At 48.3% G+C, this 22,558-nt stretch overlaps 11 protein-coding genes across 11 annotated transcripts; 6 read left to right on the top strand and 5 right to left on the bottom strand.

Annotated features, from left to right (window-relative positions):
- The first annotated feature begins 104 nt into the window (after window positions 1-104).
- Window positions 105-704, top strand: SPPG_01322 (uncharacterized protein). The gene is made up of 3 exons (XM_016749643.1): window positions 105-230; window positions 301-383; window positions 440-704. Exons 1-3 carry the CDS (start codon window positions 122-124, stop codon window positions 602-604), a joined length of 357 nt encoding a protein of 118 aa, XP_016611908.1. The 5' UTR covers window positions 105-121; the 3' UTR covers window positions 605-704.
- Window positions 647-3,047, bottom strand: SPPG_01321 (uncharacterized protein). The gene is made up of 2 exons (XM_016749642.1): window positions 1,476-3,047; window positions 647-1,413 (listed from the first exon to the last, which is right to left on the bottom strand). The coding sequence occupies exons 1-2, from the start codon at window positions 2,300-2,302 to the stop codon at window positions 1,065-1,067; spliced, it is 1,176 nt and encodes a 391-aa protein (XP_016611907.1). The 5' UTR covers window positions 2,303-3,047; the 3' UTR covers window positions 647-1,064.
- A 649-nt stretch (window positions 3,048-3,696) lies between these two features.
- On the bottom strand, window positions 3,697-4,797 carry SPPG_01320 (uncharacterized protein; the record flags this gene model as incomplete). The annotated part of the gene is made up of 3 exons (XM_016749641.1): window positions 3,697-3,889; window positions 3,954-4,169; window positions 4,241-4,797. The coding sequence occupies 3 exons, from the start codon at window positions 4,795-4,797 to the stop codon at window positions 3,697-3,699; spliced, it is 966 nt and encodes a 321-aa protein (XP_016611906.1).
- A 119-nt stretch (window positions 4,798-4,916) lies between these two features.
- SPPG_01319 (uncharacterized protein) lies at window positions 4,917-7,935 on the top strand. The gene is made up of 4 exons (XM_016749640.1): window positions 4,917-5,035; window positions 5,281-5,936; window positions 6,010-6,200; window positions 6,285-7,935. The coding sequence occupies exons 2-4, from the start codon at window positions 5,376-5,378 to the stop codon at window positions 7,711-7,713; spliced, it is 2,181 nt and encodes a 726-aa protein (XP_016611905.1). The 5' UTR covers window positions 4,917-5,035; window positions 5,281-5,375; the 3' UTR covers window positions 7,714-7,935.
- On the bottom strand, window positions 7,689-10,825 carry SPPG_01318 (uncharacterized protein). Its single transcript, XM_016749639.1, has 13 exons — window positions 10,570-10,825; window positions 10,392-10,482; window positions 10,221-10,322; window positions 10,073-10,159; window positions 9,845-10,003; window positions 9,670-9,762; window positions 9,365-9,603; window positions 9,179-9,283; window positions 9,026-9,107; window positions 8,833-8,957; window positions 8,372-8,764; window positions 8,206-8,294; window positions 7,689-8,140 (listed from the first exon to the last, which is right to left on the bottom strand). Exons 1-13 carry the CDS (start codon window positions 10,792-10,794, stop codon window positions 7,894-7,896), a joined length of 2,037 nt encoding a protein of 678 aa, XP_016611904.1. The 5' UTR covers window positions 10,795-10,825; the 3' UTR covers window positions 7,689-7,893.
- Window positions 10,826-11,294: 469 nt separating this feature from the next.
- SPPG_01317 (uncharacterized protein) lies at window positions 11,295-14,013 on the bottom strand. Its single transcript, XM_016749638.1, has 6 exons — window positions 13,319-14,013; window positions 13,033-13,139; window positions 12,595-12,967; window positions 12,006-12,537; window positions 11,868-11,942; window positions 11,295-11,797 (listed from the first exon to the last, which is right to left on the bottom strand). The coding sequence occupies exons 1-6, from the start codon at window positions 13,670-13,672 to the stop codon at window positions 11,502-11,504; spliced, it is 1,737 nt and encodes a 578-aa protein (XP_016611903.1). The 5' UTR covers window positions 13,673-14,013; the 3' UTR covers window positions 11,295-11,501.
- Window positions 14,014-14,185: 172 nt separating this feature from the next.
- SPPG_01316 (uncharacterized protein) lies at window positions 14,186-16,260 on the top strand. Its single transcript, XM_016749637.1, has 6 exons — window positions 14,186-14,912; window positions 14,970-15,102; window positions 15,175-15,416; window positions 15,480-15,539; window positions 15,602-15,748; window positions 15,809-16,260. Exons 1-6 carry the CDS (start codon window positions 14,511-14,513, stop codon window positions 15,998-16,000), a joined length of 1,176 nt encoding a protein of 391 aa, XP_016611902.1. The 5' UTR covers window positions 14,186-14,510; the 3' UTR covers window positions 16,001-16,260.
- A 111-nt stretch (window positions 16,261-16,371) lies between these two features.
- On the top strand, window positions 16,372-18,819 carry SPPG_08926 (uncharacterized protein). Its single transcript, XM_016757075.1, has 6 exons — window positions 16,372-16,587; window positions 16,738-17,637; window positions 17,693-18,049; window positions 18,114-18,233; window positions 18,302-18,552; window positions 18,613-18,819. Exons 1-6 carry the CDS (start codon window positions 16,464-16,466, stop codon window positions 18,664-18,666), a joined length of 1,806 nt encoding a protein of 601 aa, XP_016611901.1. The 5' UTR covers window positions 16,372-16,463; the 3' UTR covers window positions 18,667-18,819.
- Window positions 18,820-18,829: 10 nt separating this feature from the next.
- Window positions 18,830-19,447, top strand: SPPG_08925 (uncharacterized protein). Its single transcript, XM_016757074.1, has 2 exons — window positions 18,830-18,898; window positions 18,992-19,447. Exons 1-2 carry the CDS (start codon window positions 18,891-18,893, stop codon window positions 19,290-19,292), a joined length of 309 nt encoding a protein of 102 aa, XP_016611900.1. The 5' UTR covers window positions 18,830-18,890; the 3' UTR covers window positions 19,293-19,447.
- Window positions 19,448-19,471: 24 nt separating this feature from the next.
- On the top strand, window positions 19,472-21,412 carry SPPG_01314 (polynucleotide kinase 3'-phosphatase). Its single transcript, XM_016749636.1, has one exon. The coding sequence runs from the start codon at window positions 19,538-19,540 to the stop codon at window positions 21,257-21,259; it is 1,722 nt and encodes a 573-aa protein (XP_016611899.1). The 5' UTR covers window positions 19,472-19,537; the 3' UTR covers window positions 21,260-21,412.
- Window positions 21,342-22,545, bottom strand: SPPG_01313 (small GTP-binding protein domain). The gene is made up of 7 exons (XM_016749635.1): window positions 22,365-22,545; window positions 22,156-22,305; window positions 22,039-22,080; window positions 21,823-21,979; window positions 21,675-21,757; window positions 21,516-21,614; window positions 21,342-21,458 (listed from the first exon to the last, which is right to left on the bottom strand). Exons 1-7 carry the CDS (start codon window positions 22,444-22,446, stop codon window positions 21,346-21,348), a joined length of 726 nt encoding a protein of 241 aa, XP_016611898.1. The 5' UTR covers window positions 22,447-22,545; the 3' UTR covers window positions 21,342-21,345.
- Window positions 22,546-22,558: the final 13 nt, after the last annotated feature.

Here is a 22,558-nt window from a genome sequence, read left to right as displayed (position 1 = left end):
TTTGGCCGTGTCATTTGTTGAGATGACTCATGTTATCACGTGAAGGCACGCATCTCGTAATCAGCAATACCCAACACCCGATACTTGCGTCCAACACACAAGAGTGACGACCAACAGCAAAATGAACCACCAGCGACAACCACCGCTCACAGAATATCGAGATGCCAATGATCTTGTGGAGTCACTTTCCACCGGGATTAAACAGATGGCCATGTTCTTGACACGGTTTGGTACGTTTCAACGGATGTGCATCCCATATCACTGTATCTGATGAGTTGTGGTCCCCTTATCACGTCACAGAATCGCACTCCAGAACCCACTTGTCATCCCTATCGGAGAAACTTTCCGCAACAGAGCGGAGATTGGCAGTTTTGGAAGCCAAGGTAAGGAATGTCATTTTGCGCTTATAAATGACATTGGTCGCTGACACTGTTTGTAGACCAAAAGCTCCACTACAACCCCCGCAGCTGGCCTTCATTCTTCAGACGCCTCGCCTCACGAAAGCTACGCAGTACTTTCACCGGTTCCGCAGGGGTCAAGTCAACAACCAGGTGATAGAGTGAGTGCGGCACCAGTAGGTGGAGAACCAACTCAGACAGCGTGAAAGAAACTAGCAACATGTAGAATAATGACATAAAAAGAGCTAAAAGAACGACTTCAAAAGCATTTATACATCAGAAGCAATAATAAATGACAGACAGAAAAACACAGCGCCCATCACACTCGAATACGACAGATTCACAAACAACACAAGCTAAATCGACTACACAAATTCCCAACTGCCCAGGTAGAGAAGAGGACACAAAAGCAATGCCCATGTCTGCCACGCCCTACTCCATCACAGCCAGATAGATACTGTGTTCGTCTGGCGCCGCGTTTCCGCATGTGTTTGATCCAAAGAGGATACAAAAACATTCCATCCGTTTCCCACACTACAACAGGGTATCTTGCAAGAAAAATCCGGTATGCCAAACTGTGCATCTACCATCATCTACCGATCTATACTTCCTCACTTCACTACTGCCGTTTTTGCTTGGTCTTGCTCGTGTCATGCGCTTCAACTTTCAGAGAGTGTCATCATGGCCCCTTTCTTCAGCATAGCCGCTGTCAAAACTCCAACCACTGCTGCCGCTGGCTGCTGACCATCTCCATGCTTTTCCTGGTGGCGGGGAAGCAGGCTGTTCCCCTTCCATATCCTGAAGGAAAGGTGAACAGGGAGGCGTTGACTTTGGCGATGCTTGGGGTGTGGGGTAGGTGTATGGGCCTTCAAATTCGGTAGGAAAATCATCAGGAATCGGTGACCATGGAGGAGGTTCGATAATGGGTTCATCCACGTCGGGTGGTGGTGATTCATTATATCTGTTTTGCATTCGCTGCTGTATCGGCTCGGGCCAGTGGAAAAGTCGTGGCATCCTTAAATGACAATACATCAGTACCACAACTTGAAATGGAGCGCCTTATATACAAAACCTTACCATGGACTGGCGTAATCCTTCCACAATCGCGAAGCAGTACCATATGCTTCACGTCCGGCACGGTAGGCAACTTTGCCCAATCCCCAGGCCACGTGGGCCGATCTTTTCGCTCCTCGCACTGCTGCCCTTAGCACTGCTGGACACCGCCGCACTACACTGTAGACGACCGAGACCACATACGACATGAAGAAGAGGTACACGGTCAGAGAAAACCAAATCACAACTACCACAGCAGTGGCGATGATGCGGACAATGGGAAGGACGAGGTCCAGACTTCGACGAACTAATGAGCTGGAAGCACGAGTTGACGCGGCAGGTATTGATTCACCTGTCGCGCTCTGTTGCGGCGGTTCTTCTTGTGACTTTGGTGCTCCTTGCTGCTCTTGCTGACTGGCAGAGGCACTTGAGGGGGGCGGGGATTGTTGTTGGGAGGTTGTTGCGTGAGCTTGTTCGGAATATGGAGCGCTCCGTCGATAATATTTGCTGTGATGCTGTTGTGATGGTCGATGGTGACGCGGCGAACGAGAGCCTTCATCCGACGAGTCAGGCGACGGTGGGGTGGGTGGCCGGTGATTCAGTTCATGAGGCTTCTCTCTTGGGCAATTTCCAGCATCATAAGTAAACTGATAGGGATGTGGGGTCCGTCGAAGGTGACAAAAGGTTGGAGGGGACGGCGGCGGGGATGTGGTAGGCGAGACAACAGGCGACGATCGCATTGCTATGGAGATTTGAGGGGATCTGCATACATGTTCAGATATAGGGTATTCCATGGTGACAGTGGCCGTGGCTATATGACCTGCCGACGATGAATGCAGCTGCACAACCATGGCGAGGACGAACAAGCAGGGCTAACAAGCGACTGTGTGTTGATGCAAACCGGCAAGGTAATTCAATGCCAATCGAGAATGGAGTAAGTCCCTGACGAAACAACAAATGCTTCGGCAAAACCCGTAGACGACGGCGTTGACCAAAAGAAGACGATTTCCCCTCGGCGTGGCCAACGTTCACGTTTAGAATTGACTTCTTTAATGTTCCGGCGGCCGGGTATCAAAAGTGCGAAGAAGCGTCCTCGTGTATTTGCGTAACAGGACGATAAGGTTCTTAAACGTATCGGGGTCTAGTGGCGGCCCGTCAAATAAAAAGGAAAAAAAATGAAAACGGACAACTGCGGGCGTTTTTTGACAGGGCCGTGGCTCTTGACCTGCAGCTGGCGTGTCGGGGGATGTGAAAGCTGAAGCAACCAGAAGAAGAGCGACTCGTTCGTACGGCGGAAGGTGCAACCCAAAGAGGAGGAACCTGCTGTGCTTGACAAGAGTCCCGTGGAAATGGCGTTGTGTGTTGGGTGGACAGGAGATGACGCGCGAGTGGGAATGACCAACAGGGTATTGGGACAAGGTAACCAGTCTTTGTTTTCCAGAAAGACTAGAGCGTACTCGTCTGCTTGCTTCGTGGGTGTTTGTTCTTGCTTGCTTGTCGTCGTTGGAGAGATTGCCCGCAATGGCTCAACACAAAAAAAACCAGCGTGGGAAATCTTTCTCAATCCGTCGTCGTCGTTTCTTCGACTGCAACCCTTCCGAAGGCACAACAACGAAAGAGAAAGGGGGTAACAGGGGTGATGATAAAAGTATACCCGATTATAACGCATGGATATATCTATGACGCCAAAGGTGTCACAAAGATGTGCGATTATGTAATATCATTTCCAAAAGGGAGACATTTCGTTGAAAGGCGCAGTCATAAACAAAAGATCAAAAGTCATGGGGAAAAGCCCGGAGCGCGTGAAAGTTGGCCGTGTAACAACTTTCACATGTCCGCCATGTCTGTGTAGGGCGGGCAGGACGGTGGGAAAAAAAAGGGCGTAAGAAAAAGCCATGCCGCTGGGAGAACGGACGAGGGAACTGGGGGCCGAGCGGAGATTTCACATGGTAAAGACAAACTATGAGCGATGAACGGCGAACGATGAGGACGATGACGGCAAAGAGTTACATGTATTCATACAAGAGATATGACATGTGGTAATGGATATTTCAAGTCTGCGCACTGCAAGGAAGATGAGGTCTTGAAAGTGCAAGATGCAAGTATCAAACACACACTACACAACATTTCTTGTTGTTGTTCGCGTGTGCCAAAAGACTGTTTTGTCTCAGCAAAAAGCGCAAAGTCGGGAATTCCTGGGCATTTGCGCAAAAAGGTAAAGGAGGCTTTTCCCCCTTTTCTTCTTTCAAAGGCTGTCGCGACACGCTCCTAATTTCATGACAAGATTCAAATCCAACTCGCCGGCCTTCCCCCAACCTTTGACTCCGCTGGACACCACGGGTCGAAATTGCTCGTACAGACGGTATCCGCAACTGCCGATGGATTCGGGTGGAAATTGGTGAGCGAGATGTTTGAAAGCGCGTCGGGCATCTTCATAGCTTTTTATTTTTTTTTTTTATTAAGACTTGCACAGCAAAACGGACAAAAAGGTCACTGACTTACCGCGCACCAAACTTGTCGCGCAAATACCACTCTGTTTCGACAGGGTCAAATATTTTACCATCCAGTTCCGCTCTTGGCCCGGAGGGCTTTTGCACAACGGTCAACCTTGTGCCAAAGACATTGACCTTGCCGTCGTCGTCACCCTCGTTCTTTGCATGCCTGCTCCCTTGTTCTTTTTCAAAAATGCCAAGAGATTTCCCTTTAGATTGTGCAAACCTAGGACGGGGCAATCCGACCTGATTTGTTATCTTGTCGTAGTTTTCACAAGGAAAAAATAATAGGCTCACATGGTTGTGATGGCTTTTCCAATCGATAAGCACGTCTTCCATTCCCAACCTTCTCGATCGGCAACACTGGCTGCCCATAAACAAAGCACGGGCGCGCGATTGATGATAATAGGTGATACATCGGCTGGACGCAGGTGTGCGTGTTCGCTCGAGGATGCTAAACTGGAAGCTGGAGATGCCGGGGATATCGGAGTGGCTATTGGGTGCGGCTTCCTGGGCGTTTGTGGAAAAATCTCATGGTCGTGGTTGGCTGGCGACGGAGGTTTGGCTTTAGACTGTTGGCGTGGTGGAGTGGCTGGAACTTGTATGGCATTTCCTGAACGTTTCTTGGTTGATGGGGCAGACTCAAGGCCTTCTTCATCCCCTCGCCTCTTCTTTCCTCGATCCACTCCGACTACTGACGCTTGCTGTTTACGTGTAGCTGCTCTCGTGCGTTTTGCCGGTCCACCTTCGGCGACCTCTCCCTGAGACAGATCTTGCTCTTTAGCATCCCTGTCAAGAGTTTCCAGCAGCTTCAGTTTTTCGGGTGAAATGTCCTCTTGCTCCATGTCACCCATGTGTGTTGTTGAATTGTGTCAAGTTGACAAGCCCAAGAGCACCGAAGATGGCGCTGCTTACAAATTGCTGACATGCGCATTGAATAGGGGCAATTTGACCCAATTTGAATTATTTCCCCCCATGTCGAACCAGCGGCCCTTCTGCACCATCCGCCCTCCGACATTGTCGCGCACGCATCGGTGCTAGTCAGTCTATTGCGAGATTAGATCTCCAGCGGCATCAACGTACGCCAGAGAGGTGGGTGTTATTTTCCGAGAGTCCGTTAGGCAAAGTAAGGTGCAACGCGAAGGGCAACGCGAACTCTTGTGCTCTGTAGCCAAGTGCCGGCAAATCCTCCCTCCTGTTGCACCGCACTGGCAGAGTGTACTGGCCCATTCAGCCCCGTTAAAATAGGTCCTAAGGGATTCTTGCGTCGCTTAGCACCCGAGAATATATGAAATTCCAAGGCAGCTGCTAAGTTGTTTTTCTCCTGGATCCTGCAGGTTGATGATTCGCCAAGACACACAAAATTAGGAAGGAGAATTGTGGGCGCTGCTTGGGACTTTGCTCCCTACCGTCTATGAGAGAATAACTTACAATGAAGATTACAAAGCTTAAAATCGGCGTGTATTTTCATGCCCAAATGGGCTACGCATTCTGCGTCTACTACTTTCCTGTCCAACCTGAAAGCTCTCCCGATGTCGAATCACCATCTTCAGAAACAAACTTTTACCGTCTTCGAGATTTAGACGTCATGTTCTTCCGCAAAGAACCGGGATATATGCACAAATCAGCGAAAATCCCAAAGCAGTACCTCACTTCGTCATTACATCATTTCAAGGAGAATACGGGAGACATTTACATGTCGTCAACGGCTATCGCTGAAGCTGCAAAGCGACTTGGAAACTACCTTTTGGCGGAATTTTGCGTTCTGTCTCGAGATCAGATCAAGAATGGCGTGGCAGATGAGATGTTGAAGAGTATCCCGCATTTTAATTGGAAACATCCGTTCACCGAAAGTGAGGAGGATTTGGAGGCGTTGTCGGACGGCGAAGAAATGTCTGACGGAACTGAAACCGAAGACGGTGATCACGGGAGAGATTCTCCTGTTCCGATGGACGCGGATAAAGAAACTAAGAAGGAGAATGATGATACCAAGGTAAGGACGGGAGTCCGATAAATGGTTTAAGGTTGATGCTCATACTCATGCTTACTTGCTCTTCATGTCTTAGGCAAGAGCCATACGGCGATCCCCATCACCAACTCATGGACAGGACGATGTGTCAAAACGAGATCGTTCGCGTGAACAGTCTTATCGATCAGAGAATTCACAGCGATTGTCGAGCTCTGCAAATGTCGAGAAACTGGTGCACGGGAAGCCAGGACATGGTCAAGGTCGTGAAACGGAATCAAGTCCAGCTAGGTAAAGCTGCCGTGTGTTTGAGAAATCAGTTGTATTGTAAACTGATTACCACGCTGTGCTAACATTCAACGATCGGCCATTCAGACAGCACGCATCGCACGAAACGGGAATGAAAAGAAATCGCTCAGAAGCTGAACTTTCAGAATCGGCACAATCGGAAGAACACGCGGATACATCTCCCAATGGGTCGGAAGAACCTCCAACCAGCCGACCAAAACAAAGGAAGCGTCTTTCCATCAATACAGCAGTTGGCCACAACTTGCCAGGCCGCGGATCGTCAAATGTCAACTCCAGCAATAGTGCCAGTGTGGATGTCATGGAGCAGATGAGAAATACTCTTAAATTGAAACAGCAACAGCAAGCGATTATTGAGGCTCGTCAGAATGCTCAATACCAGCAACGGGGACCGATGTCCGCGGATGTGAGGGGAAGTTCTCCGCCGCAAGATTCGCACAAAGCGTCTCGCAGACCATCGTCCCCGAAATACCGAAATTCAAAGAATCTAACGATATGGACCGGAGAGAGTGCACAAAGCAATCGAGGGGGCGCTATGACAGCACCAGCCGACGGCCCTCATGGTGCTTCACATCCACCAAGCGTTCTGCATCCCGGAAGGGTTCTTGGATCTCCATCTGGAGCATCACTTTTATCACCAAGACACTTGAACCCAGCTCCCGGCAAGTCATCAAAGATTACACCGCGAGGGCCTGAAGCATCTCGCTATAATCCCATATTGCACACTTCAAATTTGAGCTCTGGGCAACAGTTGATGTCACCTCGAGCGGGTGAATTTCCGTCCAGGGAATTGCCCTTACCTCCTCACATGCAACAGCAACAGCAGCAACAACAACAGCAACAGCAGCGAGATCGGGAGGCACCTAGCACAGGATTCGGAGCTGGAGGCGACCGGGACGCACATCCTCGATCCCCTCTCCCACCCATCGCCCAAACCAGTTCCAAACATCTGCCACCTCCGTCTCCTAGCTCCGCCTACCCGACAGCATCAATACATGGCTATCCTCCTGTTTCCCGCCAAGCGTTTTTGGCTACCTTTGAATCGATGTACGATTCCGCCGAAGAAAATTTACGTCTGCAGTCAACCCTTCAAGGACAGCTTCGTCGCACGGGTGCTATGCTGCAATCGCTTCAAGGCGCAGGACAGATGATTGAAGGGCTTGTTCGAAGTCATTTCCGGGAAATGCAAGCTCAGTATGGAGAAAAGTTTGGGGCAGCCTTGACGCGGCTAGACCGACGGCTTGCGGTCGTAGAAGAAAAATGCGGAATCACACCGCCGGCGGGAGGGACTGCATCGTCTTCTGCCGCTCATTGGGGATTCCGAGGAGGGCCACCAAGCGCGAATGTCAATGGGGGGGCCTTCTCTTTCGGAGCAAAGGAAGAAGGTGAAGGGAAGGGAAGTGGCGATGGAGCCATGGAAATTATGCTCAAAGGTTTGATGGAGAGGTTAGAGAGATTGGAAAAGAAGGAGGACGTGGATGACCCTCAAATGAAATGATCATTGAGGACCTTTTATTCGAGTCTTTCCTTTTTAATCCAAATTGTCAGGATCGTCAATCATACTTTTTGCTACTATCCTATCAACTGTTCTCCGTCTAGTTTTGTCATTAATACCCCGGTGCATCGCTCCTTCTGAAACCGAGTTGTACAAATCAGAGCACTTAAAAGACTACTCCTCCTAAACCCCCCTTTCCACCACAGTTGGTCTAACCACCCTTCCAGCCCCTGCCTTAGCAGCACTCTCCAGGTCCATCTTCGTTCCAAATCCGCCACCTCCATATGGAGCCGGCTTGCCATCCACATCGATAGTAAGGTCGACAACGTGAAAGTTGTTGGAGGCGGGCGTGTGACGGAGGTTGGATAGAAATGCTTTTTTGATAGGAGTTTGAGTGGGTTGCGTGCGCCTCGTTTGGGTTTCTTTTGCTCTGTTATAGAACTGCATGTTAGTACTGGGGACGCATGCTTTCTGCAGGCTGAAGCAGAATTTTACCGTGGCTCGTAATGTTGAGTTTCGGCTTCTCTCCGGAAATGACTCGAGTTGGTCTGTACAGAGTGCGTTTGCTTGGTTCTCAAGTTTACCTGTAAAGTCCAAGGTAGACATTAGTAAAGAGATAAACAAATGAACTTTTTACACCAGATATAGATCCAGCACCCACCAACATGATCGCCTTTCTTCTCAACTCCCATTCATTCCATTCATAATTCTTATCCAAATGTCTATCTACAACATGTGTATCCACCTGTGTTCCAACCTCGGAGACTAGCGGCACCTTCCCCAGCAACCTTTGCCTCGTAAACGATTTCGCATTCTCCAGTGCCTCCACAGTGGGAAAATACGTGTACAAATGCAAAAGCTGGACAAACGACGGGGAATGCTTGGCGAGTGTGATAACGGCTTCGGTGTACCGGTCCGGAGCTTTAGCAAACTCTTTGGCCGAATCGAGCGTGGCAAAGGCGTACAGTTTATCTCGCCAGCGGACGAGACCAAGGTTCTTGTCTCCTGGGAGAACCAGCCCGTCACGTTTGTAGAGTGTGTATGGGCAGAATCCCTAGAAAAGTCAAACACAAGATTGCGTCAAAGACCCGGCCATATCCGTCTCTTGCTATCTAGACTTACACCATACTCCACAGGCAGCCGATAGTATTGTGTCGTGTTGCCGGGGTGTACGACCTCGACTCCTTTTTGACCTGTCACCGCAACTGCCGTCATTAAGTCTGCAGCATTTGCAATCACCTTTTGCTCTGTCAATTTGGAGTGCTCGGTGAGCGTTGCCGTTTACCGTGCTTTTTTTGGATGACTTTTTGATTACCTGGTAGTATTTCTGGCTCAATATCTTGCTTGAACGGTTGAGAAAGAGCGAGGGTAATGGGTGGGATATCCATTGCAAATGCCTATACATGTTGGTAGAGTATGGTGTTCATTAAGATCGAGTGTGAAATTCCTGAGAATACAAGTTCCGCACCTTGGAATGTTCCTCTATATTATTGAGAATCCCCTTCCGAAATGCCAGCAAAAATAGTTCGTCCATGTAATTCGTCCATAGATTTGCGAGCATGATAAATTGCGGCTGGGAATCAACAGTGAACAAGGAGCAGGTGCCCTGGCATTAACATATCGTTCGTTCAATCGCTGCCGTTCATGCACTCACATAAACTTGATCAACAGGCACTGCGGTCTTTGCGCGACACGTTGTCTTCAAATCCCTCACTGTCTCTTCGAATCGCTCCTTGAGTGTCGACAATGTTTCCGCAGATCGGTTGGTCTGCTCTTGAAGTGCATCAAGATAAATCAGAAATTGTCGGCGGAAGACCAGGGAGGATTTGAGTCGGGCGAGAGCGAGGTCACCGAGTTCTGGACGGGGGGCTTTTTCGCTGTAGTCGGCGATAGCTGTAAAGCACGGGCGTCTGAGAAGGGATGGACATTTATTTACTGTTTATAAAGTCCTTACACTACCTGTATATGTTTGAATCAGCTCCTCAGTGTTGGTTGTCAGTACTCGCAATCGCTCGCTCAGGTCTTGCAGCTCCCTTCTACACAACTCAGGCACTGCTCCCAAAACGCCGAAATTCAGTCTAACGGTCAATATAACCGCAGTAACCAACAACCACAAATACAACCGATAACTCACAGTCATCCACTCCCTCTCCACCTTTCCTCAACTGCTTGTTGAAGAGTCTAATCCCTGTTGCAAGCTGTGATAGCCCATTCAGCTGTGCCTCCTTCTCTTGTCTGGAAAGCGAAATGAATGTACTGAGTTCAGATTGTGGAAAGACGGACTCCAAGGCAGCTAAGGTCAATGATAGTCAGGATCTGCTGGATTGTTGTATGTTACTTGAAAGGTGGCGACGCTCATCACCTGTGGTCTCACGGATAACTCGCATATCTGTTGGATTTCCGACATGACTGCGAAGTAGAAGGTAGGAAACAATCTTGCGGTACAAGGCTAAAGGGAGAGAGGGTATCAGAGGGCGAAGTTGATTTCTCCAAACGATATGCACCTATACCTTCGTAGATGGCAATAGCTTTGGTTTTAACCTCGGTGATTTCACGCAAGAGCGGCGCACATGCAGATACACGGGAAGACTTTTCTTTGTGAAGGAAATCACCTTTGGGGAGTTCAATGACAATGTTTACCCAGCCGCACTCTCTCCGCAAGGTAAACATTCGAATGATACCTTGCGCCGGGAAGTTTGTATCAAAGTAGACTTGCATTTTGACCGTTTCCATAACAGGAGAATTCATCGCTGTAATTCGATCCACACATATCTATCCCACATTCATAGAATAGAGGCATCATATCAGTTAACGTTCAGAATGATTATAGCTTCAGCCGCAAAAGAGGAAATTACCGACCTTGATCAGCCGCTCGACCTCATCTCTTCCAAGTTCTCCCTCAATCCGAAACCCATTTCGAGGATCCAACACAACCGCACGGACCATAAACGCCGCAAGCGTCTCCGGGACGTTCACATCCTCTTCCGATTGTACTTCCGTTCGTCGGGATTTGAGGACGCCAATCGATCGGCTGACAATATCCCGGATAATATGGCGGATAATGTCGTCCGAAGAGGCTGACATGGTCTGAAATGGAATCAATGACAACGAGGTAGTTAAAAATCAAAAGAGGTCAGAAACTGAGCTGACCTTGGGCGACTGCGCCACGTTGGATAACATAAGCATGATTCTGCTGTCTCAGATTTGTGGTATGTAAATCCTATCCGTAGGCAATATCTGACGACTGAATGCATCCCAACTGCAATCAACCGATTATGAACACATTATGCGATGAGCTTGCCAGTTAGAACTACGCGGTTTCTACAAGACCAACATCCTTCCAATAATCTTGAATCAAATCTGATGTAGAGAGGGACAGCGCCCACTTTGAAGGCATCAGATATTCATCCCTGTTAGGTTCTGGCCAAGCAAGTTGAGCATCACTGCACTCATGTACTTTCTCACACAAAAATGCCCTGGCTTTGGCGATACTGTTGGTCACTTTGATGACGCAATATACTGGCATGGCAAATACTTGGCCATACGCAGCGATTTCAACCAGTTCGTTGCAGAAATGTACGAATGGGCAAAGACGTCATATTGCGTGGCGAGCCTGCGTTTCATTGTTTGTACAAACTGCATCGACGAAAGAAAACTACACAACATACAGGATCGCCAAACTACAACCAGCAGCGTTCATTACAACGAAAAAGATAAACAAGAAAAGGGAATATTGTATACATCGGAAAAAATTGAACAAAACAAAAATTCAAATTGAAGAAAAAACAATCCTAGCTTCTCCCTTCACCACGTTCGACTTGTAACGGGGGTAGGGCAGCGGTCGCGGACGGCGGTGGAGACGCATATGGAGATAACACAACAGGTGTTTCGGCTGCGTGGATGCTCGGCGCGCTTGACAGTGCCCCTTGTTTTGAAACGGAACTCGATAGTGCGTTGCGTGCGGTATATTGAGGAGCAAAGGAAAGCAATTGCGCTGGAGAGACGGACGGGATGATGGCGACAGAGTGAACAACAGAGGAGGGTGCTCCGCGATTTAGCTGTTCTCGATGAGCAAGTTCCTGCATGGCTGTCAGGGATTTCAGGAACGAGACATCAGTACGGCATTAGTTAGCAATCCAGCCAAGATGGAGACATACCTTTAAAATGTCGCACCAATCGATCCGTCCGGTTTTCCGGTAAAAGATGCTTCAGAAGTCGTATTGGTCGTCGTTCTGTCAGTAGACACTATCAGACCTGTCGACAAGATGTCGAATAAGAATAAGAAAAGTAATTACCGGGTGTCCATACAGGATCCTCATCATCAGCTGTCGGCTCAAGACTGGGCAGCACATCGTCAAGCAATTCGCGGCATTCTTTGCAAAGCGGCATCGATGTGATTCCTTCTCCATGACCAATATTCGCTACAGGTATTTGCGCCGAGGACACCCGCCGCTGTTTTGCGTCCTTGAATCCACACTTAGCGCATACCGCCCCTGATGTTCCGCCCGCAGGGTAAAAGCCATCAGTTCCGAAATGGTTCTCACGTGGCCGTCGGACGCTCGAATTTCTACTCGTAGTTGACAATTTGACAATCGTATGCTTCTCTTTCAACTGATCTTCCAAGTCCAAGCTATCCCCGTTAGGCAGCACTTGCTGGACCACACGAGTCGGCATTTCAGGACTTATGCCCTTATTGAGGACCTTCGGCTTCGTACTGGTACAGGCTGATCCTGATGTTGTTAGATTAACAATGGGCATGGATAACTTATTTGTTGACGGAGCTTTTGGTTTAGTGCCGCCCGCAGCGGGAACTGCAATTATGGAAGACTATTTCATCTCGCGTGAGATATCCCTGCAAGTTATACTTGTGCAAAATGAGCCCACCTTTTTGACTGCCTTATCCAATTTTTTCACCGTGGCATCCTTCGCCGTGAGCGAGTCCTTCCGCGGTAAAGTTGCTTGGCTGCCCCTTCGACTGTTAGCAGTCGAAGAATTTGTTGACTTTTTTCTTTGTCCTGCATCCTCTTCCTTGACTGAACCATCCTCTTGCCCCTTAGCGCTCCGCGCCCTATCGTCTAGTTGACATTCTTGTAGCCAAGAGAATGCGGGAGGGATTTTGCCCCGCTCCCAATATAATGTGGCCAAAATGACTGCCTTGTCGGAGCGAAATGCCTTTCCATTTGGTCCATTCATGTACGTGGTATACGGTGGTTGTGAGGGGCAAAATGGTTTGAGCTCGGATTCTCGGATGGTGTTACTACGAAGTGATCCTGTTAGTTCACGACCAATATGCACTGATGGGCAACTCAAACCAAGACGTACTAAGACGCATCCTCAAAGTAAACCACCACACATTCTCCTTCCTTTGGATCCTTGACTTCGCCGTTCACGCTCTTCTTAAATATCTGGAACTCTTGTTTTGGCACAACCTATGTCATGGACCAAAAAAAGACAGCGTGAGAATGACTTATGGACGCAAGTAGACAATCGCATCCAACTGCCAAGGTATGCACTATCCAGTCAATTGCCCATACAGTCTTCGACAGTGCAGCATGCCTCTATCAGACGCCCAAAGTCCATACTACAACGCAACGTTTCCAAAACATACCATGGCTGGCCACCACCATGGGGACATGGCATCGTCAGGATCGACAAAGACAATTTGACGCTTTGGCGGTTTACGCCTGGGGTTATGTGGGGGAATCGCAATTTCGGTGTCGTCGTCAGCCATTCGCTTCCGCTTCTTGGTGGCGATCCCAAGTTTGGTCTCGGGAGGAGGTGTAAAATAAGGAGCGGGACTCACTTGAGCTTCCGAATGACGGTCTTCACCGCTATCGTAGGCGCTGTCTGTGTAGCGGTCTGTGTCGTTTGGTAGCGATCCTCCGGGCGGACAGGGTGGGGCAGAATGTGATTGATCAAGCACGCTGACAGCAGAGTCGAGACAGGGAGAGGAAACCGGCATACTGGCTGCCACCCTCTAACAATGTGAAGAACAGTGCAGACAGAGCCGCAAAGGAACAGAACCTTTGATTGAGACTGTCGTTTTGTCAGGAACGTTGTTGATTGACCGTCGCGGGCCAGCAAGCGCTTCTCTCCAAACCCAACAAGCTACTCTGCTTCCCTCTGGTGCACTCGAGTCCCAACTTGTTGCTTCCTTTCAACTTCTTCGTCGAGAAGATGAAAGGATCCCGGCTGCCCGTGAGGAAAAAAAAAAAAAGATCCCCAAGTCCAAAAGCAAACCCAAGCCGAGAAAAAGCCCTACAGCCAGCAGAAGGTCTTTTCCCCCAACTCGCTCTCAAGACCCACCCCTGGACTTTCCAGCCAATCAGAGCGCGATGTTGTAGAAATAAGGATTTTGGCGTCAAATTTATGCCCGCTTACGTACAGACAAACGTGCGCCACAAACACCCAGGCGCTGAACATGGCCAGAAATGGTGCTTTGGTCGTGCGACTTGTTGGGTCTGAAGCGGGTGTTTAGGCATCGAGAGGAATTTGGGATGATGGTGGGCGTGTTGTTGGAGGAGGAGAAGGTCAAAGATGGACGACGGAGCGAAGGCGAATGGAAACAAGTTGAACACTGGACAAAATGCATGGGGGTTCTCCCGCCGGACACATTGATCCTTTAACTCGTGCTGGTCCTGGTCCGTGACGCAATTATACGAGCACGCGATCAATGCGTTTGAATGCATGTTCTGAGCTGTGCAAAATAGTCCCTCCCGCCCAAGTAGGCTGGAGCGTGCTAACATATCCATCATTTTGCTTTATTTTATTTTGTTCTTCCAAACGCATTCCATATCAACATGCTTGCATTACATGTAGTAGCTCTTCTGGTCTCTGTCGTACTCAGCAGCTATGGTCTTGCGCTACCGGCTCGCCAGATTAATCCCATCCAGCATGTTTTGCTTTCCGCGCCCAAGACTTCAACTGATTTGCTTCTGTGTGGTCTTTCCCTCGCACCGGAAGGTCATGGCTCCCCAACAAAGCCGGGGGATGGAGATGACAAGAAAACGATTTACCAAGTGATTCGTGAAGATGAAGCATTCTCTAAACTAGCCGAAATCATTGAGGAGAGGAAGGAAATTGCCAAAGGATTAGATAGCCCGGACGCTGACGTGACGTTATTTGCGCCCGTTAACTCGGCATTCAAACATGTCCCAGGATGTCCAGATGACAAAAAGCCTCCAGAGGAAGTTGTCACAAAGGTATTGCTACAGGAGAAATGCTGCTGAGAAAACCCATCAATTGAAGCTCGGAAATAGGTTCTTTTATATCATATTGTAGATAAGGCTCACAAGACCGAAGACCTTGAGAATGGTCAGCTGCTGGACACGCGGCTTAAGCTAGAGTCGCTGGGTGACCGACCACAAAAGATCAGAGTCTTTGAGCACAAAAGTAGGTGCTTCTTTAAGGCCTTCCCGGCCATTATTAACGACTAATGCGCCTGTTGTGATATATTACAAAAAGATCACATTGCTTTGAATTTGCGCTCGCATATCGTCGCTGCGGACATTAAGGCGTCGAACGGCGTCATTCAAGGTGTTGACCACATCATCGTTCCTCCTCCCAATGTCTTCTATGTCTTGGGACATTTTCCGCTCGAATTTGGCATATTTGAAGTGGCTATAGGAAAAGCGGGACTGAAGGATGTTGTGAAGGAAACTGCAGCAATTACGGTTTTTGCACCATCGAATCGTGCGTTCAAGAAGGTACAGCAGTGGTGCATCCGTTGGTACAGCAGCAGTACGTTTGCTAACACCACACTCGGTCAGCTCGGCTTCAAACGACTTAGATACCTGTTCAGTCCTGATGGCGTCGAAGACTTACGCCGGGTTGGTTTAGCGCTGCTCTTTCAACTTGTCGATTGGATGACGCCTCTTAATGATGAAATTAGATTGTCTCCTACCATATTTCTCCCCAGCTGGTTTACACACCTGACATTTGGAAAGCGAAAGAACTTGAGCTTCCGACCATTGAAGGTGCCAAACTCAAGATTACTGCCAAAGAAAAGGACGACAAGCACGATCATAAGCATCCAGTGGTCAGTAAGGAGGTTTACATTAGTCAATGCACTCGTGTCCCGTCTCACCCCATCACGTAGATTGAAATCAATGAGGAAGCCCACGTCTTCATCAACGACGGGATTGCTATGAATGGTGTAATTCATGCCATTGATGCAGTTCTTTCACCTGTGCAGGAAGTTCCCAAACAGTATTACGCTTCAGGCTCATACACAAGCGAACGGAATGACATGGAGAAGATCTTGCAGATGATTATTGACATGGATATCTAAGTAGCGGAGAGGTAGTCGGATCTGGTAGCATGCCGATAGATACCCATATTTGTCTACCTGTGGCTCATTATGCGGGGCATGACTCTGCAAATTATAGCTTGCGATCATCAACTCATCGGCGAGTGCCCAGTCAAACATTCTGATTCTTGTCCTGACCTGAACTACCAATTATTATTGTTCGGTTCAAAGCTCCATACTGCTCCACTTGTAATTGTCAACGTATATTTATTACTTTGAATCTTACTTCATCTTGAATATCGTTCGGAGACGCTATTTGTTTACGTTCATGTGATCGTGAACGACAGCCTGGTACGCTTAGTAGCTTAGCTGACCCCTAATGATTCCCACCTCAAGGAAAAAGGAACTTTGCTCTGCAATCATCCACCTTCAAGATTCCCGTTTCCGGGCAATCTTCTACAACAACGAACCCGTCCGTTGCGCTTTTCTCCGGCGATAGCGAGACATGTCAGCGACTCACATACGTCTCAATGACGCGGATGAGGGTTATGAAGAATTCTGCTTAATGCCAGCTTCGGCGAAATCACTGCCGGTCCACATTTCTGAATGGTCAGAGGAGCAGAAAGCAGGTGGGTCTGATAAACATGACTGCACAGAGCCCTGAGAACGAGGAGTGTGAGGTTTTACTGTGGGTGGAGTCTGTTGGTGCAAACATGAGGAGAGGGAGGCCACATTTCACCAGAGGCATTGACTTATCGATGTTTTATCTGTCCCCACAGAATTTGCCTTCCAGTTGCTTCTCACCGTCTCAACACCAACTCTCGCTAACGTCACGACAAGACTGGCGCCCCTGTTGCAGCGAGACTTTCTAAGTGCGCTACCTAGAGAGCTTGCCGAGCAGATATTGAGTTATGTTGACATACGGACAATAAGCCGGGTAGCACAAGTATCCAAAAAATGGAAGGATGTGGCCTACGATAACTCTGTCTGGCACAATCTTTACCGAAGGAGTGGTTGGGATATTAGTCCTTATGCTATGTCCGAAATAATCAAAGAGGCGAATGATCCTGTGTATAGAAAGGAGAAGCGAAAGAGGAGGAAAGCGTACGTGGCTGCTGCTTTAGAGGCGGAGTATGGGCCCTACCGGCCAAATAGGAGAAGAAATCGGGCTAGAGATTCAGGAATCGCCGAAGCTGCAAGGACAATAGAAACTGGATCGACCAGCGCTACTTCTGACGCAACTGTTCACTCTTTCGGAACGTCTTATTCCAGCACCGGTTCCTCTGCCGAGCAGTGGCATACTGGAGAGGATGAGCCCATGTTCGCGGCGTCAGCAAGCCCAATAGAATCATCGACATCGGACACAACGGCTATCGATGTCCCTCCCTCGGCACATAGAGTTGATCAGGAATCTCTGGTTGAGCGCGCAGTTAAACGGAGTCGATCGCAAACTCTTACGCATTCAAAGCCGAAGCAGAAAGGAAAAGGAAGAAGCGCGGAGACAGAAGCCGCTTCATCAAAACACCTTATAGACTGGCGGCATGTTTACCATCAAAGGGTTTTGTTAGAGAAGAACTGGATGACGATGAGATATAATACTCGAACGTTTACTGGGCATAAGGAGGCAGTTTATTGCTTGCAGTTTGATGACGACAAAATCGTGTCGGGCTCACGAGACGGTATGTAGAGTGACGTACTCAATTAGTGCATGGCCTAACGCTGACATCAAATAAGATACCATCAAAATCTGGGATATGATAAGCGGCAATTGCACAGCTACCCTGTACGGGCACAAAGGCTCGGTGCTGTGCTTACAATACGACGAAACCCGCATTGTGTCCGGTTCATCGGACGCCACCATTCTGATTTGGGATCTTGCCACTGGAAGAATCTTGAGATCGCTCGAGGGTCATTGTGAATCGGTTTTGAATTTACGCTTTGAGGGCGATCGCATAGTGTCATGCAGTAAGGACACGACGGTGCGAGTGTGGGACCTCAACACTGGAGAGCTGATTCATACGATGCGGGGACACCGGGCTGCGGTGAATGCTGTGCAATTCAGGAAAGGAACTGTAGTATCTGCGTCTGGAGGTGGGTAAAGATTGTTTGTTGCTTTTCTTTTTTGAGAGGAAGAAAAACTTAATTGTTGCAAAAGACCGACAAATCAAAGTCTGGGATGTGAAAACTGGACAACAGACAAAGAATCTTGTTGGACATACTCGTGGCATCGCGTGCATTCAATTCGACGGGGATACTATTGTTTCTGGGTCGTCAGGTACAGTGGTCCGGGCGACCCACCGCTGTTCAAGAATGGGCTATTTATACTTTTTTTTTTGACTACAGACAGCACCATAAAAGTCTGGGATGTGCACTCTGGGACACTCCTTAGAACGATCACAGGACACACATCGTTAGTGCGAACCCTTCAATTCGATTCTCGGCGAATTGTATCCGGATCATATGACGAAACTCTGAAGGTTTGGGACCTGCATACTGGGGCGTTGCTGTTGGATCTGAAGGAAGGAGGTCACTCCAGTCGCGTGTTCAAGCTGCTTTTCAATGATACAAAGATTGTAAGCTGTAGCCAGGACCAGGTGAGGAGATGCTTAATGAGATCGCTGTTCCCATGACTCTTTATCTCATTTTTTTCTTAGCGAATCATTGTGTGGGATTTCTCAATCGGTTTAGATACCCAATACTTTGTATGAATGATAGGCTGATGAAATTCTGATCAAGAATCGTAGAAGGTGGTAATTTTTGTACTATGTAGTTCCTTTTTCTAATTGTAAATAGGTGATTGTATGGCTGCTTACCAAGCATTATGTTAATGACCACGGCTTACTAAGCGTCGGTCTTTTGACCTCTCGTTGTTTACAGCAACCGGTTTGTAACTGATATTTCTGTTTCTACAAGTTTTTATCTGGCCATTATCATGTCCAGGTAAGTCACTGTGAAGAAGACGGAAACGAGAGTACTTTATATATTGCTGGGCTCCGTGGCAGACCGTAACTTACACTTCATCTACCATCTTAGCCATCTCGACATCCCCACTACGGAGGAATCTGCTCTAATGCAACCGGGAATGGTTGGCGCTCCTCACACGGAGACGTCCATCGCTCGCGATTTCCAGCACCAGGAAGCCATTCGTCGCGAGGCCTCTGGCAACGCACTCCCCATGTCGGCTTTGCAATCTGGGGGTGCTGCTGGAGTTCTTGTACCGGAAGCCAATGCGCAGTCGAATAGGGATAACGACACAACCGAGATTGAGACATTTAATGCGATTCAGAGGGGTAGTGCTAGCTTACATTCCGCTGATGCCTATCCGTCCCGGTAATTGCGGTGCGGAGGGAACATCATAGGTGCTGGGTAGCTACGTAGGGAATTCTTGCATTTCCATTCTCAGAGACTGTTCTGCTCGGTCTACTAGGTTTATTTTGTTTGTACAGCTTCTCAATAACACCATCGGTCCTGCATTTTGTCGGCTCCCAGGTTCACGTGACATGCAGTGCAATACCACCAGTTTTGTGGGTATTGTCGATCTTACGGATCTGACATCTGGGTCTGAGGTCGGTGCCAAAAATGGCGAATAAACGGAAGGTAGCATGCGTCGAAAGCATGACACAGATCGATAAAATGGAATTGAAGAGTGATGGCACGGAAATAGCTGCTAAATTGGAAGGAAATGAAAGTGCTGTCAAGTCACAGATCTCCATTCAGGACAATCCCCCTGCCAAACGTTCTCGGTCCGCGGACTCTCTCTCAGACGTCAAAGTTGCAACAGCAAGCACAAGCGCAGTAGCATCTAGCACGATGATGGACGGCCAGCTTCATGTGGTGGTCAACTCAACGTCTGAAGCTACACAGCAGCCTATAGGCACTGCCCTTCCGATTCACCCTTTTTTTGCCAAACACTCTACAACCACCGCTGTTGCAACAAACGCCGTCCTGTCAAACCTCCCAGCAGTCAAATGGACACATACCTCGAGTGTGCTTGTCGCAACCTATCTTTCCCAGCCGCAAACCAGTCGGATCGCGTCATTCGATTTTGATGGGACTATTGTAAAAGTCCGCGGCAACCACGTCCATGCTAAAAACGCAGATGACTGGACTTTCTTTCATCCTTCAGTACCAGACCGACTGATATCCCTGCACAATCAAGAAGGCTATCGTATTGTAATTTTCTCCAATCAGAAGGGTATTGAAGGCAATGACACACGCAGCAAAAATCGAAAAGCTTCGTTTATGGGACGCGTCGAGAATGTCATCAATGCTGTCCGGAAGAAGGCAGAAAAAGAGGGTGTGCCTGTTCCCCCAATTCTGGTGTTCGCGGCTACGGGCGATGACTGGAATCGTAAACCTCGACCGGGAATGTGGGAGAAATTTGAACGTGACTGGACTGCTGGGGTGGTGGTGGAGAAAGATAAGAGCTTTTATGTCGGGGATGCAGCGGGAAGGCATGCTGGGCATAAACCTGGAGCTAGCAAAGATTTTGCGGACACTGATCACAAATTCGCGTTGAATGTCGGATTCCCCTTCTTAACTCCCGAAGCCTTTTGGCATAGTCGCACAACCACAATACCATCTCCAGACCGGCAAGACATCCCTCGCTCACACCATGCACCACATCCCACCTTTGATCCTCGTCGATACCTACGTGACGACCCAACTACCAGCGCCAACGTGCCACCTACTCTCCCTCCGGCCTCGACCCAACCAGAACTGATACTTTTCGTTGGATCTCCCGCATCTGGCAAATCCTCTTTTGCAAGACGTCATCTTCTTCCGCACAATTATGTTCACGTCAATCAAGACACATTGAAATCTAGAGACCGATGCATAAAGGCATCAGAAGCTGCTCTTCAACAAAACAAGAGCGTAGTGATTGACAATACAAATCCTGACCGGAGCACGCGACGGTTGTATATGAATGTTGCACAACGGGTAGGTACCAAGCTAGGCAGGGAGATACCGGTACGATGCTTTTGGTTTCTTGCGGATGAAGCCGTTTGTATGCACAACAATGTATACAGAGAGGTGATGTCACGGATGGGGAGGGATGGACATTGGGAAGAGCCAGTGCGCGCTAGTAGCACATCGAGTAAAAACAAACCAGAGTCCAAACCGGGACAAGGCTTGAATGGTGTTACTGTACGACTGCCGATAATAGCTTTCCGAAATTTCACAGCAAGGTTTGAACCGCCGGGTGAAGATGAAGGATTTGCGGAAATCCGTAAAATTGAGTTTATACCAGAATTTGACAGTGACGAGGAAAGGAAGAGGTGGCAAATCTTTTACGTATAGTTGTATTTTGCGTTTCTAAAGTGGAGCATTTTGTTAGCAAACGAACGCTCTAGCTTCGTTATTGGTATGTAGACTATTGAATCTTATTATGAAATTATGCAATTATCCTTCTTTCCAATCATATGTGGTGGTCGTGCACTTGTCACTCGTCTATCTGAAGTATTTTTTGAGTCTTTGAAGCGCCCGCTTTGTGGTCGTGCTGTCATACACTATGTTAACAAGTCGCCACAATGTTTTGGAATCGTAGACTGCTTACATTTAATATCATCATCAGAAACGTCTTTGGCTGCTGCTGCGGCCATCTGCCGCTTCTCTCGCTCTTTTTCCAGTTGCTTTTGGGCAAGATATGTGAAAACTGCCAGAAAGATCGTCAGAGTGTATCACTCGCCTCGTCTTTCATGTACGTCAACTCTACCTTCTTCTACATTCAAACTCTCCTTGACTGATACCCTAAATAGTCGCATGCGCAAGTCCCGTGCCAAGGCTTCCGCTTCCTGCCTACGTCCCAGAAGAAGACAGTTTCAATCCTGCTGTCGTTCACTAGGAGCACAGGTAGAGCTTACGAGGAAACGGCAGCCTGCTGTATCAAATCAATCTTGTTCTGCACGAGAACCATGGAGACGTCAGCACAAATTGTCTTGATTTTCGAGCACCATGACTTCACGGTTTCGAATGATGGCCGATCGTCCGTTGAGAATGCTAGTACCACAGCATCGGTGTCTGTAAACACAAGGTCAATTAATGGCTCTGTAAGATCTCCCTCAGCATTCTATACGGACCTTTGTAATATTCCCTTGTGATCTCATCAAATTCTTCCTGCCCTGTATAGCAGACGATGGAATCAGATGCCTTCCTCGTATCCTCGTATCCAATGTTATCCCACTAGGATGTTTTACCAGCAGTATCCCAGAGCATCAGCCTAACATCTCCATAGCCATCAATCTCCACCTCTTTCTCTAAATACTCCACTCCTATGGTCTTTTTATAATTTTCATTGTAGGCGCCTTTACAAAATCGCCGAATCATTGACGATTTTCCAACGCTTCCTAGCATGTGCCGAATGAGCATACGTGCAACGGCATTTTAACAGGTATGATAAGCTTACCATTTCCTATTACGAGGATCTTTACGCAGGGCAGGACGTCTTCCGCCATGATTGTTTGATCGGGGGATGCAGGTTTGTTCATGATAGGTACAATGATCGGATTTCGGCGAATTGATGGATGAGATTGGTGCCAGTGAAATATATATACGGGAGCCAAGGAAAGTCAATCAATCACTTTATTATATCCGACAACA

The sequence above is a fragment of the Spizellomyces punctatus genome, assembly GCF_000182565.1.
Source record: "Spizellomyces punctatus DAOM BR117 chromosome Unknown supercont1.2, whole genome shotgun sequence".
Classification (NCBI taxonomy): domain Eukaryota; kingdom Fungi; phylum Chytridiomycota; class Chytridiomycetes; order Spizellomycetales; family Spizellomycetaceae; genus Spizellomyces; species Spizellomyces punctatus.
Note: the sequence above shows the minus strand (reverse complement) of the source record. Positions and strands in the feature narration are given on the sequence as shown.

Excerpts from the sequence above, each read along its gene's own strand:
- SPPG_01322 (XM_016749643.1), top strand. The coding sequence starts at position 122 with ATGAACCACCAGCGACAACCACCGCTCACAGAATATCGAGATGCCAAT. Across the intron at positions 231-300 it reads CATGTTCTTGACACGGTTTG|AATCGCACTCCAGAACCCAC; the intron begins GTACGTTTCAAC and ends ATCACGTCACAG. Across the intron at positions 384-439 it reads TGGCAGTTTTGGAAGCCAAG|ACCAAAAGCTCCACTACAAC; the intron begins GTAAGGAATGTC and ends CACTGTTTGTAG.
- SPPG_01321 (XM_016749642.1), bottom strand. The coding sequence starts at position 2,302 with ATGGTTGTGCAGCTGCATTCATCGTCGGCAGGTCATATAGCCACGGCC. Across the intron at positions 1,414-1,475 it reads AAGGATTACGCCAGTCCATG|GATGCCACGACTTTTCCACT; the intron begins GTAAGGTTTTGT and ends TTGTCATTTAAG.
- SPPG_01319 (XM_016749640.1), top strand. The coding sequence starts at position 5,376 with ATGAAGATTACAAAGCTTAAAATCGGCGTGTATTTTCATGCCCAAATG. Across the intron at positions 5,937-6,009 it reads AGGAGAATGATGATACCAAG|GCAAGAGCCATACGGCGATC; the intron begins GTAAGGACGGGA and ends TTCATGTCTTAG. Across the intron at positions 6,201-6,284 it reads ACGGAATCAAGTCCAGCTAG|ACAGCACGCATCGCACGAAA; the intron begins GTAAAGCTGCCG and ends TCGGCCATTCAG.
- SPPG_01318 (XM_016749639.1), bottom strand. The coding sequence starts at position 10,794 with ATGTCAGCCTCTTCGGACGACATTATCCGCCATATTATCCGGGATATT. Across the intron at positions 8,765-8,832 it reads GGCTGCCTGTGGAGTATGGT|GGATTCTGCCCATACACACT; the intron begins GTAAGTCTAGAT and ends TGACTTTTCTAG. Across the intron at positions 8,141-8,205 it reads ACTCAACATTACGAGCCACG|AGCAAAAGAAACCCAAACGA; the intron begins GTAAAATTCTGC and ends GTTCTATAACAG.
- SPPG_01317 (XM_016749638.1), bottom strand. The coding sequence starts at position 13,672 with ATGCCGGTTTCCTCTCCCTGTCTCGACTCTGCTGTCAGCGTGCTTGAT. Across the intron at positions 13,140-13,318 it reads CATGGTGGTGGCCAGCCATG|GTTGTGCCAAAACAAGAGTT; the intron begins GTATGTTTTGGA and ends TCCATGACATAG. Across the intron at positions 12,968-13,032 it reads TACTTTGAGGATGCGTCTTA|TAACACCATCCGAGAATCCG; the intron begins GTACGTCTTGGT and ends ATCACTTCGTAG.
- SPPG_01316 (XM_016749637.1), top strand. The coding sequence starts at position 14,511 with ATGCTTGCATTACATGTAGTAGCTCTTCTGGTCTCTGTCGTACTCAGC. Across the intron at positions 15,103-15,174 it reads CAGAGTCTTTGAGCACAAAA|ATCACATTGCTTTGAATTTG; the intron begins GTAGGTGCTTCT and ends TATTACAAAAAG. Across the intron at positions 15,417-15,479 it reads CGAATCGTGCGTTCAAGAAG|CTCGGCTTCAAACGACTTAG; the intron begins GTACAGCAGTGG and ends ACACTCGGTCAG.
- SPPG_08926 (XM_016757075.1), top strand. The coding sequence starts at position 16,464 with ATGTCAGCGACTCACATACGTCTCAATGACGCGGATGAGGGTTATGAA. Across the intron at positions 17,638-17,692 it reads CGTGTCGGGCTCACGAGACG|ATACCATCAAAATCTGGGAT; the intron begins GTATGTAGAGTG and ends ACATCAAATAAG. Across the intron at positions 18,050-18,113 it reads TGTAGTATCTGCGTCTGGAG|ACCGACAAATCAAAGTCTGG; the intron begins GTGGGTAAAGAT and ends TTGTTGCAAAAG.
- SPPG_01314 (XM_016749636.1), top strand. The coding sequence starts at position 19,538 with ATGGCGAATAAACGGAAGGTAGCATGCGTCGAAAGCATGACACAGATC.
- SPPG_01313 (XM_016749635.1), bottom strand. The coding sequence starts at position 22,446 with ATGAACAAACCTGCATCCCCCGATCAAACAATCATGGCGGAAGACGTC. Across the intron at positions 22,081-22,155 it reads GATGCTCTGGGATACTGCTG|GGCAGGAAGAATTTGATGAG; the intron begins GTAAAACATCCT and ends TCTGCTATACAG. Across the intron at positions 21,615-21,674 it reads GAGTTTGAATGTAGAAGAAG|TTTTCACATATCTTGCCCAA; the intron begins GTAGAGTTGACG and ends TCTTTCTGGCAG.